We start from the raw sequence: 13,830 nt of genomic DNA, 5'->3' as shown, positions 1-13,830 counted from the left end.
ACACATTTCACTGTGTGCACCGTGTGCTGTGCTGTTTGTGTATCACAATGGCAATCACTTCACTTCACTTCACTTCATATGTAAAGAAAGTGGAATTTAATAAACGCGCCCGTTGCCTACAGTGACCAGCAGGTGTCCTCGCAAAGCGAAACGGAACGTGTGACGTCACTTCCGCCGGGACCAGCGGGTCACGTGGTTGACGTTTGTTTGTGTGTCTGTGTCTGTGTGTTTCGGGATGGCGAGGAACGCGGAGAAGCAGTTGGGGAAGCTGAACCGCTTGTGGCTGCAGAAGGAGAGGGAAGGCAAGGCGTGAGAATTTGGTTGTGTTTTGTCTGGGCCAAGCTAAGCTAAGCTAAGCTAACTGTCGCGCTTGTCTCCGTTGTCAGTAGACGGCCGAATCAAAGACGCCCGTCCACGACCGAAACTCGTGAGTAAAACCCCGCGGCCGCGGGTCTCCTGTGCGGGGCGCGGCTCTAACGCCCGTTTCCCTCCTCTCTGTTCAAGTCGTCGCTGAACTCCAGCGCTGCCGTGAAGAGGTGGATCCCGAGTATCAAGAGCGACATGGAGTATTATCTCCAGGTGAGGGGACACGCCACCTAGCGGTGACAGGGACACTTCTCTTCTTACATTTACATTTACAGCATTTATCAGACGCCCTTATCCAGAGCGCCTTACAATCAGTAGTTACAGGGACAGTCCCCCCCTGGACCAACTCGGGGTTAAGTGTCTTGCTCAGGGACATAATGGTAGTAAGTGGGATTTGAACCTGGGTCTTCTGGTTCATAGGTGAGTGTGTTACCCACTAGGCTACACCCTTCTTCTTCTTCTGTCTGGTGCAGCAGTCCCAGTTGTCCCATTACCCCGAGAGGAAGATCGCCGAGTTCCAGCAGCACATCGAAGAGCTGGAGAAGGAGTACAAGCGCTTCGTTCGCAAGCTGCGCACGCTCGACCCGTCCTGCAAGCACCACCCGTGGACGCCGAGAGCGTACAGCAGACTGAGGCAGGGCGGTGCCTCACGCTGCCCTAGTGGAGGTCGGGGATGCTCGCCGACACCTTACAAAGTGCAGATTCAATACGATGAAATCGATCTCTCCTCTACAGAAGAGAGACGCGAGGTCGGGGTCAACCGCGACCTGGGATCGCCACAGGCAGATGTCGCCCAGCCGCCAGAGCCCGATGGCGTCCGGCTTCCGGACCTGCCCGGTCAGGACCAGCCTCTCACTTTCGACCAGACCAGACTGTCTGTAGCCGTTGCTGCATCTCGAAGGCCTGCTGCGCTCCGGCAGACCGACAGCCTGGCGCAGGTCCTGTTCACCGGCCTACCAAACCTCCAGACCCGTCGTTCGTCCCAGGCGTCCCGCACAGAGCCTGCGCCCCGGGACGTCCTGGGCCTGTCCTGCTACTCCTCTTCTGACGAAGAAATGTCGAACGTCGAGTAGAGAGTAGACGGTACAGGAGAGACTCTCTGCCGCGGCCTTCACCTATTTAAAAAATCAGATAATCTGCCTGGTCGTGACGCGTGACTTACTTTTACATTTTACGACATTTATCAGACGCCCTTACAATCAGTAGTGACAGGGACAGTCCCCCCCCCTGGAGCAATTTAGTGTTAAGCGTCTTGCTCAGGGACACAATGGTAGTAAGTGGGATGTTACCACCACGAGGCTACTACCACCCTGTTACACATGACTTTTACGCATCGTGGAAAATCTCATCAGCATTTTCATTCTTCAGCATTCTTGTGTCATTTCCACTTTGCCCGTCAGCTGCTGTCTAATCCACTCCATGAGCAAACCGCACCTTAGAGATCCGTGACCGGTAAGCAGTGACTTTCAGGTTGACAGTTTTAGCGGGTTAATAGCGGCGTCACCACAAGAGGTGACACTTGTAGAAAGACCCCCGCGTGAAAAAAATGTGCTGATTCAGAAACTGCACGTCGACCTCAAGCATATCGAGGTGCAGCCTACACGTCAACCCCAAAGGTCCCTCCTCCCGCCCCTGCAGGGGCCATTTGTCACACAGCGTTTCTGGGAAACTGCCGGCTGCCGCTTAGCAGCGGCGGGGACAATGCTCGAGCAGAATCCTGCTATGGGATTCAGGGGTTCTGAACACATGAAACCTTAATTCTGCTCAACTTGTTTCTTCATAAAGACGTATAAAATAAGTTCTGAAAGGCGTGTCGTCATTAAGTGTCATGACTCAATGGTGGCATCGGAACATGCCACCACTGCGCTGATATCAGCAGAAAACCAGCCGGCTGTCTACTGGCAGAGTGTGTGTGGTGCATTTTTTTTTTTTAATATTAATTATTGTTTGTAATAATCGTGCACGTCCCTCATCAGATCGAACCAGTGTCTGGTTGAAGATCTCTGCTGTGGTGGTGGTGGTGCAGGTTAGGAAATCGGTCGCACAGGAAATTCTTCAAATGCGTTCAGAAAGAGAGAGAGAGAGAGAGCGAGAGAGGTTGTACTGCGAGTGAGCGAGCGAGTGGCTGGTTCCAGTAAGTGGAAGACCGAAGAGACGCAGCCACTCGTCTTGGTTAGACCACGCTTCATCATGCACGCCTGCTCTGTGGCACCAGGAGAAGTTCTCACGCACCCCCACCGTGCTGCCACCCGTCCACAGCAGAGCATCTCAGAGGCTACGTTCTAGCGAAAGTGCGTCCATCTTCTGAAAGATGCTCTTTGAAAGAACACTTTGAAGGTCAGCTTCCTGTGGTCTCAGCTGTGTGGTATGCAAATTAGGACGAGCCAAAGTTCACAGCAGATCAACGTACGGTATTTGTTCACAAATGAACATATGGCTGCAAGAACCACGTTCTAGTGGGTTCTAAACGTGGCAAAACGGGTCATGCAATTTCTTTTTACAGAAAACAAAACCATGCAGCAACGTTCCATGGTGTAACCACGGTGTCCACATAGGTCGGGGTCTAGCATTTTGCATAGTGTTAGAAATGACAGCCAATCAGAGGCAAAAAGGGTGGAGCTGATGCAGAAGAAGCCTTTTCTTTTCACACTTAAGTGCTGGAACATCTCACCCAGTTTCCCACTCCGCTCAGAGCTGCAACCATGAATGGTGACCTGGTCGGGCCGTACCCTCAACTCTTCCTGGTGGACGCTGCAGGCGGGCAGCGGCTGCCCCGACACCCGTACCCGGTCGGGACCGACCCGGCCCTGGTGCCCTGCTGGACGTTCCCCCCCGCCCGCGCCAGCCTTCAGAACCGGCGCCGCGGGGGCGTCGGCCGCAGCCTGGCCGCCATCGTGGTCATGATGCTGCTGGTCGTCGTGGCCGCGCTGGTACTGGGCGCCTATCAGATCAGGAGGCTGCAGATGGAGCTGGAGGCCCTGAAGAGGGTGAGTCTGGGGCTCACACGATGAATAATTTGTTACGTTTGCATTGCATTGCATTGACGTACTCTCAGGGCATAAAGAACAAAAAAAAAAAATCTTTCTGATTTGCAACGTAACTGGTTTGTATATCCTGTTGCACAACTCTGGTTTTAATGTGTGGAACGCAGTTTCCCCACACCAGAAAATGTTGCGGGCGTGATGTGATAAGTGGGAGTGAATTTGATTAAGCTGCTCGATAATTTGCATGTGGACTTTTGGGGGGGGGACTAATGTCCCCTCAAGACAAGCTGGACATGAAACTTGTGGTCAGCAGGCTGCACCGACAGGATTTCCTTAACGCAACAAGTTTCATGGTTAGAGCACACAAGCCCGGGCTCCGTCTATGATGTGGTTTTTAATATTCGGTTCTTTTTCTTGATCTCAGGAAGTGAACATTCAGAACGCGAATGCTGCGCATGAGAAGCTCGTTGGTGAGTCTCCTCCTGTGTTTACACATTTTTAATAAATTGCACGACAGTTTTCATCACTGTTGCATGTAATGGCATTTGTGTTTTCAGCCTCGGAAGACGACCACCACAATTCTGAACTGTGGCCTGCCGCACATTTAGTAGGTAAAGTAGCGAGAGCACCACGTCTCCACTGGACACTTCACCTCCAGCGCCTCCATTAAAGGGGGCTCCTCTGTTCCCCCGTAGGTTCCAAGATGGACGATATGAAGAGCGGGCCGATGAGCTGGGAGCCGAGGCACGGCCGTGCGTTCACACAGGGCATCGTGTACCGAGACCACGGTCTCCACATCAACCACACCGGCCTTTACTTCGTCTACTCCCGCATCGAGTTCCAAGGAAACAAGTGCAGCCCGCAGGACTCTCTTCGCCACACGGTGTTCGCCAAGGGGAAGGATCGGCGGCCGCGGACGCTGTTGGAGGGGCAGCACGTGAGTTTCTGCCGGCCCAGCGACCGTCATGGACACGTGTGGACCTCTGACAGCTTCCTGTCGGCCATCCTGCAGCTGGAGGAAGACGAGCAGGTCTACGTTAACGCCTCAAAACCCGAGCTGCTCAACAAACAAAACCCAAACGGCAATTTCTTTGGCCTGTACAGGGTCTCCTGAAGTTGGTTCCACCATCACAGTCCACATCTAGAAGTTCTGCTGCGTACAGAGTCAGAGGAGACCATCACAGATTCGTCATTTAGAGGGTTTTTTTTTCCCTTGGTGGGAATCCGTGATTCAACACTACAATGCTGCTGATTAAATATTTATTAAAAGATCTGATGTGAGTCCAGACACGGGTCCGAATTTTTGTTCATGGGAACATGGGTCACATAATTAATGTACAGCATTTCAGGTGAATGTATTTTATATTTTTTTAAAATAAACAATTTCTGTCAAAAGGCTCTTATGAAGTATTCATTATTTAAATGTAATGTACACATCAAACTTTAGAAGGGGTGGTAGTAGCCTAGTGGGTAACACACTCGCCTATGAACCAGAAGACCCAGGTTCAAATCCCACTTACTGTAATTGTGTCCCTGAGCAAGACACTTAACCCTGAGTGTCTCCAGGGGGGGGGGGCTGTCCCTGTAACTACTGATTGTAAGTCGCTCTGGATAAGGGCGTCTGATAAATGCTGTAAATGTAAACTATGCTGATGGAAGCTAGGACCATGGTGCAGAGTGGGCTGGACCTGGAGGCTCTAATGAAAGTGACAGGGATGACCAGGGTCCTGGTAGAGTAAAAAAAAATGCAAGTAGGGGAACTTTCTAATGCAAACAAAACTACAGAGGCTTCAACGCTCCAGTGGTTGAACTGTTGGTGTCAATGCAGGCGGGAGTAGAACGTTAATTAAACACTCATTTCCTACTACAGCAGATGCCATCTTCCATCTGGTGTTTTCTGATAAAGAGCGTGTAGATAGAGGCAGGAATAGCTCATTTCGCTAGATCATTTAAATTATTACTTGATGGGCGAAGTGGCCTGATTCATTTTAGAATTCAGCAGAGGGAGGGGTGTGAGATTTTGGTTGTACAGCTGCATTCTGGGTAAGTCTTGAGTGAATGGGCTTGAATGGTCATGAATGGTCATGCAGACCTGCCAGGAGTCCAGTCTTGAGATGACCAGGGGCATCTGGGTGATGATCCTTAACATCATCTGCATTCCTACACTGCAGAGGGTCCAGAGGAGGATTCAGTCTGATTCAAAGTCCGTACGAACCATTATGAGTCATTTTTCCACGTTAGACACAGAAATCAGTACTTGCTGATGAGGCTGTGGGATGGTGAGCAGGAACAGGTGGAAAGTATGCATATTATGCAGATACCACACCCGAACATCTTTCCAGGTGCAGAGACCAGGGCCTGAGAAGCTGGCTTGGCTCTGATCGGGGCGAGAAACGCACCGATTGGACTTGTGCAGCTGCACATTTGCAGCTTCCGCATGTGTCACTTCTGCAGAAGACCATCAGCAGAGAAAAGCTGCTCTTCTAGGGTTTGAGGCTGAGGTGGGGGGTGGGGGTGGGCGATGTCAAGTCAGCATGTGGGACCTGTGAACTTCCTTCCTGTGTTCAGAGAGCAGATGATGAAATACTGGGCACCGCTATCACTCTTCTTATTTCTCGGAGTGGTCTTTATCTGTCCATGCATGCATGAGAAAACATCAGCCAGATCTCAGCATCTTCTGTGTGTTTAGGAACACAGATGTTTTCATTATTTTGTGTTCAGCCATTTCATCCTATTTACATTCCATCACATTAATGTGTTCTCAATCTAGAGTGACCTTGGGCTTTGGGTTAGAGGGGCATCAGAATCCTCACACATCCATCTGTGTCTTCATTCAGCATCAAACTTGTGCTGTTCCAACCTCCAGACCCCTCCACCCACTGTGGGAGGTGGTGACCACTAACATCTCCCACACGCCGTGATGTCACACATGTCATGTCTTACAAGAGCTAGATAGGCGCCATCTCATCTTTACAGACCAAGACCTGCTTTTCTAGTTTCAACTGCACATTCTGGTTGCAGTATCTGACCATACTACCCAGGGTCCAGGTCATAACATCCATTCATCTTCAACCAAGAAACCAAACCATGAGCTTCCTGAAGCAGCACTGGGCGGCATCATCAACATCTGAACTTCCACCAAATCATAAACTAAACACCTGCTGGCCATTCTGCTCCCATGGTTCCTCAGGAGATCATGTACCAGGTCAGTGGAACCGGTGTGCGTGTGTCGATTAAACTGGTTTGAACAGAAGAAGAGGAATTCACACTTTACAATAACTGATTATTTCAGCCAAACCTCTTTACCAAGATTCAAGAGTGTGTGTGTTTGTTGAGTTTAATCAGCACTTTCAGCTTGTGAAGGAAATAAAATGTTTTCTGCATAAAAACAATTAGTGAGACTTTCCACTACACACTGGGTGAACTCCCACAAGAGCTTCTGCACTGCAGGCAGGTTTCACGAGTGGGTGGCATTAGGGTCTGTCTGCCTGTCTGTATGTGTGCAGATATCGGTCTATCTACCCATACGACTGGTAGGACAAACCTGGTAGGAGTTCAAGACAAGCTAAAATGGGCAGAACCGTGACCAGATCTGGTGTGTGGGAGAGAGAGCTGCCTGTGTGGGGAGGTCAACTGCAGGGCCTTTCAAAGTCCAGCGAGACACGCTCGTTGTGATTTTGGAGAAAAAAATCACAAGCAGAAAAGAAATGTTGCGAAACCACCTAAACCAAGGAGTTCAAGTCAGGCCACAAATCCTGGCCTCAGAGGGAAAAGCAAAATGGGCGAGATGATCCAGGTCTACGTGCAGTTCATCCGAATTCTTATTTCAACAGAGGTACCCTGTGGTGGACCAGAGGATGTCACACAAGTTTAAAATCCTGGAGATAAATGCAGATACATTTATTAAAGGACCGGTGAATCTGACATTTCTTGTAAAATGTGGTGAAAACTTAAACCTGAAATCATCCCAGTAATCAAACTAACAGAGTGCAGTAATGAACACAAATGTCTTCAGGTTATTCCTTATCTGAATTTGGAAAATCCCTGGTGAGAAGAACCACATCTCTCAGACTGGTTTGGTGTCTTTGTTTGGACGAGTAGAAGAAGAAAGGCTGGCTGGGACAGGACGGCAAGGTGGAGCACGTGTGGAAACTCTCTTCTACGTCACACATGCATGCATGCAGACATGAAGCTGCTCCAGACACAACCGCAGTAAATCCATCGGGGCAGTGGTGGCCTAGCGGTTAAGGAGGTGGCCCCGTAATCAGAAGGTTGCCGGTTCGAATCCCGACCCGCCAAGGTACCACTGAGGTGACACTGAGCAAAGCACCGTCTCCACACACTGCTCCCCGGGCGCCGGTCATGGCTGCCCACTGCTCACTCAGGGTGATGGGATAAATGCAGAGGACAAATTTCACTGTGTGCACCGTGTGCTGTGCTGCTGTGTATCACATGTGACAATCACTTCACATTACTTTATTTATCATCTGCTACAGTAAATCCTATTAGTTATCGATCTTGAAATGTCGGGTCTTTAGTTGAGGGGATCTGGCCGATAACCTGGTTGCTTCTGTCTTTGATGGCTTTTTCACCGTTTGGGTCTGCAGTAGTGGTTGCGAGGTGGGAGTTGCAAGAAACCAGCGCACAGTACGTCACGTCCAAGAAGCGGGTGGGCAGACAGACTGGAGAGAAGCTGAGAAAGACCAAGAAGAAAACTCAGCGTTGTATCTTGCAGGAGAAGACGGCAAGGAAAAGCTGCACCATTGACATTAACAGCATTTACCCAGAGCGACTTACAATCAGTAGTTATACTGTATATATGAAAAAAGCAAAAAAGGATGCAGCTAACAATACACATTTTAGTTTAGAACATGCTGAGTCATTAATCTAAGATTGAGCACCATGATGGCTCTGATCACTAGATAACCACCACAAACCTCCTACCAGCACCAAGCCCACCAGACCTGCAGCAAGAACCTTCATACAAAGCCACGTCCATTTCCTTATCATGGGAACTGTTCTCAGATCAGAGGGATGTAGAAGAACGATGGTCCACCAAGGAAAAGAAAGAAGAAGGACGGGCCTTTTTCCGCATGTGCAGATGTCCTTTGTGACGAAATGAAACAGGAAAACAAGGAAAAAATGCTTAGCTGTTAGAAACCTGGGCACAATCTGAACTAATGAGAAGCAGTGCACCACATCAGATGAAACGGTTTCATATCAATACATTTTCACACAGACTGCATTCTAATACGGAAAGAGTCGAAAACCAGTCAGTGTGAAACTGCCTTCAGTTTCTTGCAATAACTGTTGGCATCTGATTTCCACCACAAACAGAGCTGAAGAAGTATCGAATTATCTTCAGTTTGAGATTCTGGTCTCTAAAGAACAGAAGATGCTCTGTTGGTGCCCATTGGCCAGTGTGTCATGGTCAACGTTGACCAGAATGCTCCTCAGAGGAGAAATAAAACTGAAACATTAAGATGGATTTGTGGGTGGTGACGTGGAGAACTGAAAAATATTAAGAAAACTTACATCATATGATTATAATGAGCAATCAAATATTGATGTATTTGTGGACTCACTATGCCTGAGCAAAAGCTCCGAGTAAGTGATTGTCACATGTGATACACAGCAGCACAGCACATGGTGCACACAGTGAAATTTGTCCTCTGCATTTAACCCATCACCCTGAGTGAGCAGTGGGCAGCCATGACAGGCGCCCGGGGAGCAGTGTGTGGGGACAGTGCTTTGCTCAGTGGCACCTCAGTGGCACCTCAGCGGATCGGGATTCGAACCGGCAACCTTCTGATTACGGGGCCGCTTCCTTAACCGCTAGGCCACCACTGTCCCACTCTATGTGTCTGTGAGAGCATGTCTGTGTATGACCTTTAACTACATGTGTGAGTTCAAATGATTGCATGGTGGATTGAAGGACAGACAGACAGGTTGACAGATATTCAGGACAGATAAAAAAGAAAGTGAACTTCAATTTACTACACAAGCTTATTGGCTCCCATGTAGACAAAACAACCAACAATGTTCAAAACCACCTGAGCCAATATACTAACGTAGCATCTCAGTATTAATATGGAATATAGTATTAATATAGCATCTCAGGCTACAGAATGAAATTAAATCTTATTTGTATGTGATTTGGACAATGCAGTGACCAAACCGTGAGAAGCTGATGGTGTATGCTGGTGCAGGGCCATTTATTCTTATAAAGCAGACGCAGAACCTTTTTTGATCGGTGCAACTGTGTGTAACTGTAGTTATGCATAAGCTGGTAACCATTGTGATAAGGCGCCCAGCAGTGTTCGTGTTCAGCAGATAGAGGGCAGTGGTGGCCTAGCGGTAAAGGAAGTGGCCCCGTAATCAGAACGTGGCCGGTTCAAATCTCGATCCGCCAAGGTGCCACTGAGCAAAACGCCGTTCCCACCCCGCCTACTGCTCACCAAGGGTGATGGTTAAATACTGAGGACACATTTCGTTAAGGCCCCGTGTGCTGTGCTGCAGTGTTTCACTTCACTTTCACCAGAAATCCACCACCAATCCAGCCAGATGGGCATGTTCGTCTCCAACTGTGTTACGAATCTCTGCAGATGAATTTGTGGAAAAAAATGGGAAAATGAACCCGTCGCACCACAGGCTGAGCTGCAATGAACCAAGCTAATCCGCACCATGCAGGTGGTGTGGACTCTCGTATCTGACATGACCTCAGGTTTTCACCAGGGGACAATTTACCAAATCTGCAGGTCACCGGCTGATATGGAACACGGGTATCCTGCAGGGAGCATAATAAAAAAAATAGCCTCCAAAAAACGCCACAAATAGGACTCAAACAGCGACCTCTACTGGTAAGAATCCGAAGCACAGGTCAGATCAGCGTCCCTCCAGGCAGATGATGCTGAGGGACAGTGGCGGAGCTCCTGGACGCCCTATTGGCCGTCGCTATTTCTTCTGTCAACCGTTCCTGCACTGAGACGGCGCTTCCGAACACGGTGTGACATTTCGGACTTTGCGGCAAAGACTCATTTGAGTCGTAGATCTTGTCAAGACCGACGTTTTGACATTTGGCTTGGTTCGGTCTGACTTACGCACCATCACGTAAAATTCCAATGCGCGAAAAAAAAAATTCTCTATTGTTTTCTTTTTACTATTATTATAGTACGTTTTTCGGCACTTAATGCGGGTCGCAGCAGAGCTGCGCACACTGACAAGCTGTAAATCGAAAACTGGACCTCCGTCGTGCGAGCTGTTACTTTTATACGTGGGCCGAGTGGGCGTGGCCGAGCTCACAACCACACCCTTCATTCCTCTGACTGTCGAGGGGTGTGGTTCAGATGCTTAACCCTTTAATGCCCATACCAAGAAGTACTAGACACAATTTTTTTTTTTTTTTTTTTTTTTTTTTTATCTTTAGCCTTTAATAGGCCATTTAACTAAATGTAAAAACCTGCAAGTCTGTTTTAGTTTGTATCCTCTTTTGATACTTTGGGCATTACACAATATAAGTATGTTTTTTATTTTTTTTATCATATTTGATACTTACATCTCTTATATAACAAACATCATCATGCTCTGCATTGGGAGTCCAATTCCTATCTTCCACTTCGTCATCTGTCCCTTCAAGGTCACTTAAATTGCTATCATCAAGTAAACTTCCATTTAGCCATCTCTAAATAAGCCATTGCATAGATGCCTATGACGTCTGAGTCTAATTATTTGTTGTAAATATCACATTTAAATCTGTAAATTGTGTAATCAATTCATTAAAAAATATGTATTGTGGACTATGGAAGTTCAATGTATAACATTTCCTGAAAATATAACAAATTACCATAAAGGGATTGACCACTAAATCTCTCCTTATACCAGCTGTAGGTGAGAATTGTTGTTTCAATGGTTTTATGTAAAATTTCTCATGGTAAAGCAATGTGAGATGTATATGCCATCTCAAAAGGATCCATCCTGGCCATGCCACTTCCTCTTTCCTCGCCATGAATGTGATTGTCACTTGTGATACACAGCAGCACAGCACACGGTGCAATTAGTGCTCTGCATTTAACCCATCACCCTGAGTGAACACCTCAGTGGTAGCTTGGCGGATCGGGATTCGATCCAGAAATCTTCTGATTATGGGGCCACTTCCTTAACCGCTAGGCCACCACTGCCCCGGCAATGTCCGCCATGTCCGGCCACTGTGACACATAGTTCTGTCACTATGACTTTTCTTTTTTTTTTTAATTGGTGACTATGGTGCCAGCTGCCATGAGATCATTGATAAGCTCCTCCCGAGCTCTGGGCTGGTTCTACACCGCACTCATTTACATTTACAGCATTTATCAGATGCCCTTATCCAGAGCGACTTACAATCAGTTTTACAGGGACAGTCTCCCTGGAGCAATTTAGGGTTAAGTGTCTTGCTCAGGGACACAATGGTAGTAAGTGGGATTCGAACCCGGGTCTTCTGGTTCATAGGCGAGTGTGTTAACCACTAGGCTACTACCACCCTTTGCACTCATGCCTGGTTCTTTATGGTTCTTTGCAAAAACTGCTGTCACCTGCTCCTGTTTTATTTGTGATTTTCAATTTTTCAACAACAAACAAATAACAACTGTTGACCAAAATCCACCCACCACCCTCAGCCCCACCCGCCAAACAGCAAGGAGGAGAGAAATAAATAAATAAATAAATAAATAAATATATAAATAAATAAATAAATAAAAAAACAAGAGAAGAAAATTAAGTAATTAAGAAATTAATTAATTTAAAAAGGAAGGGAAGCAGTCTCCTCTCCTTACTTTGTATATGCATTAAGAAATAACATGTCTATGCTGGACTTAAACTGGATGATTTAACATAATCAATAAATGGTGACCATATCTCCTTGAACTTTTCCTGACGATTAGCTTGATTGCATCGCAGTTTTTCTAACTGCAAAATGGAGAGCATTTCCTTAAACCAACCATTGAAATATGGGGCTTGTCTGATTTCCACAACAGAAGAATAAGTCTTCTGACCATTAATGAGGCGAAAGCTACCACCTTGACTTGAGATATCGTAAGAATTATGTCTGGAGTGGGGACCCCAAAAATAGACATGTATGGTGTAGGTTCAGTCGTTCTATTAAAGATGAGAAGACTGAAAATATTTTCCCAGAAATTGTACAATGACTGGCAGTTCCAGAACATGTGACCTAAAGTAGCTGGCCCTTAGTGACATTGTAGGCACTCTGAGCTGGTATTAGGAAACAGTTTTGCTAGCTTTGCTATCTGATGAGTAGTGTAGGCAATGTAGTACTTTAAACTGGATCAAACATTGTCTAATACGTTTATGACTTTTCTAAACTTTTCTCGAACATAATGCATTAGAAACTGAGCCAAATCAGAAATTACTCTGGTAAAGACCTAGACCGACCAGTAGGTGGCGTCACCAAAACATCTCATCAACACGTATAATATTAACACATTTGATATTATACTCAGTGAGGGTTAGACAGCTTGGTCAAATATCATTTAACATTTTGATTTCTACAGTGGGGGAAATAATTATTTGATCTGCTGCTGAAGAAATTATCAGTTTATAAAAGTTTAATTAATTAATAATTTCAATGGTAGGTTTATTCAGATTTACATTTACATTTACGGCATTTAACAGAGTGCCTTACAATCAGTAGTGACAGGGACAGTCTCCCTGGAGACACTCAGGATTAAGTGTCTTGCTCAGGGACACAATGGTAGTAAGTGGGGTTTGAACATGTTACTTCGTGGTCTTCAGGTTTAATGGTGAGTGTCCTGCACTCTAGGCCTCTACCATCCTGTATATTTGAACAGCGAGAGACAGGACAATAACAAAAACAATTTCAGAAAGGTTCTGAAGCAATTTGCAATTTTCATGAATGAGCAAATACTTTCCATGAAGTATTTGCTCCCCTATCCATCAGCAAGATTTCTGGCTCCCAGTTGTATTTTATACAGGTAAAGAGCTGACAATTGGAGCTTCTGTGTAAAAGACACCCATCCATAGAAGCAATAAATCTATCCAGATTTCAAACTCTGCACCATGGAAAAGACCAAAGAGCTTTACAAGGATGTAAACAAGGGACAAGATTGTGGACCTACACAACGCTGGAATGGGCTACAAGCCCATCACCAAGCAGCTGGGTGAGCAGGTGACAGCAGTTTTTGCAAAGAACCATAAAATAACTGCCACAATATCTCCCTGGGGCTGGAGCTCCAGGCATGAGTGCGGTGTAGAGCCAGCCCAGAGCTCGGGAGGAGCTTATCAATGATCTCATGGCAGCTGGGACCGTAGTCACCAATAAAACGGTTGGTAACGCGCTGCGCCGCGAAGGACTGAAATCCTGCAGCCAGCAAGGTCGAGCAGCCAACTGCTCAAGTTAGCACATGTACACGTTCACCGCTGAACATCTAAATGATTCAGAGGAGGACTGGGTGAAAGTGCTGTGGTCAGA

General features: G+C 46.9%; 2 protein-coding genes across 3 annotated transcripts; both read left to right on the top strand.

The window, feature by feature from the left end:
* The first annotated feature begins 13 nt into the window (after positions 1–13).
* Positions 14–3,073, top strand: LOC114769176 (uncharacterized). 2 transcript variants are annotated; one of them, XM_028961964.1, is made up of 5 exons: positions 19–302; positions 390–427; positions 505–579; positions 840–1,032; positions 1,102–3,073. In XM_028961964.1, the coding sequence occupies exons 1-5, from the start codon at positions 236–238 to the stop codon at positions 1,437–1,439; spliced, it is 711 nt and encodes a 236-aa protein (XP_028817797.1). In that variant the 5' UTR covers positions 19–235; the 3' UTR covers positions 1,440–3,073. The 2 variants fall into 2 exon arrangements, with proteins under 2 accessions (XP_028817796.1, XP_028817797.1); XM_028961963.1 differs by having other exon boundaries at positions 14–302; positions 840–3,073.
* Positions 1,324–4,748, top strand: faslg (Fas ligand (TNF superfamily, member 6)). The gene is made up of 5 exons (XM_028961962.1): positions 1,324–1,449; positions 3,059–3,353; positions 3,775–3,820; positions 3,908–3,961; positions 4,046–4,748. The coding sequence occupies exons 2-5, from the start codon at positions 3,069–3,071 to the stop codon at positions 4,462–4,464; spliced, it is 804 nt and encodes a 267-aa protein (XP_028817795.1). The 5' UTR covers positions 1,324–1,449; positions 3,059–3,068; the 3' UTR covers positions 4,465–4,748.
* Positions 4,749–13,830: the final 9,082 nt, after the last annotated feature.

This window comes from Denticeps clupeoides, chromosome 19 (assembly GCF_900700375.1).
Source record: "Denticeps clupeoides chromosome 19, fDenClu1.1, whole genome shotgun sequence".
Classification (NCBI taxonomy): Eukaryota; Metazoa; Chordata; class Actinopteri; order Clupeiformes; family Denticipitidae; genus Denticeps; species Denticeps clupeoides.
Note: the sequence above shows the minus strand (reverse complement) of the source record. Positions and strands in the feature narration are given on the sequence as shown.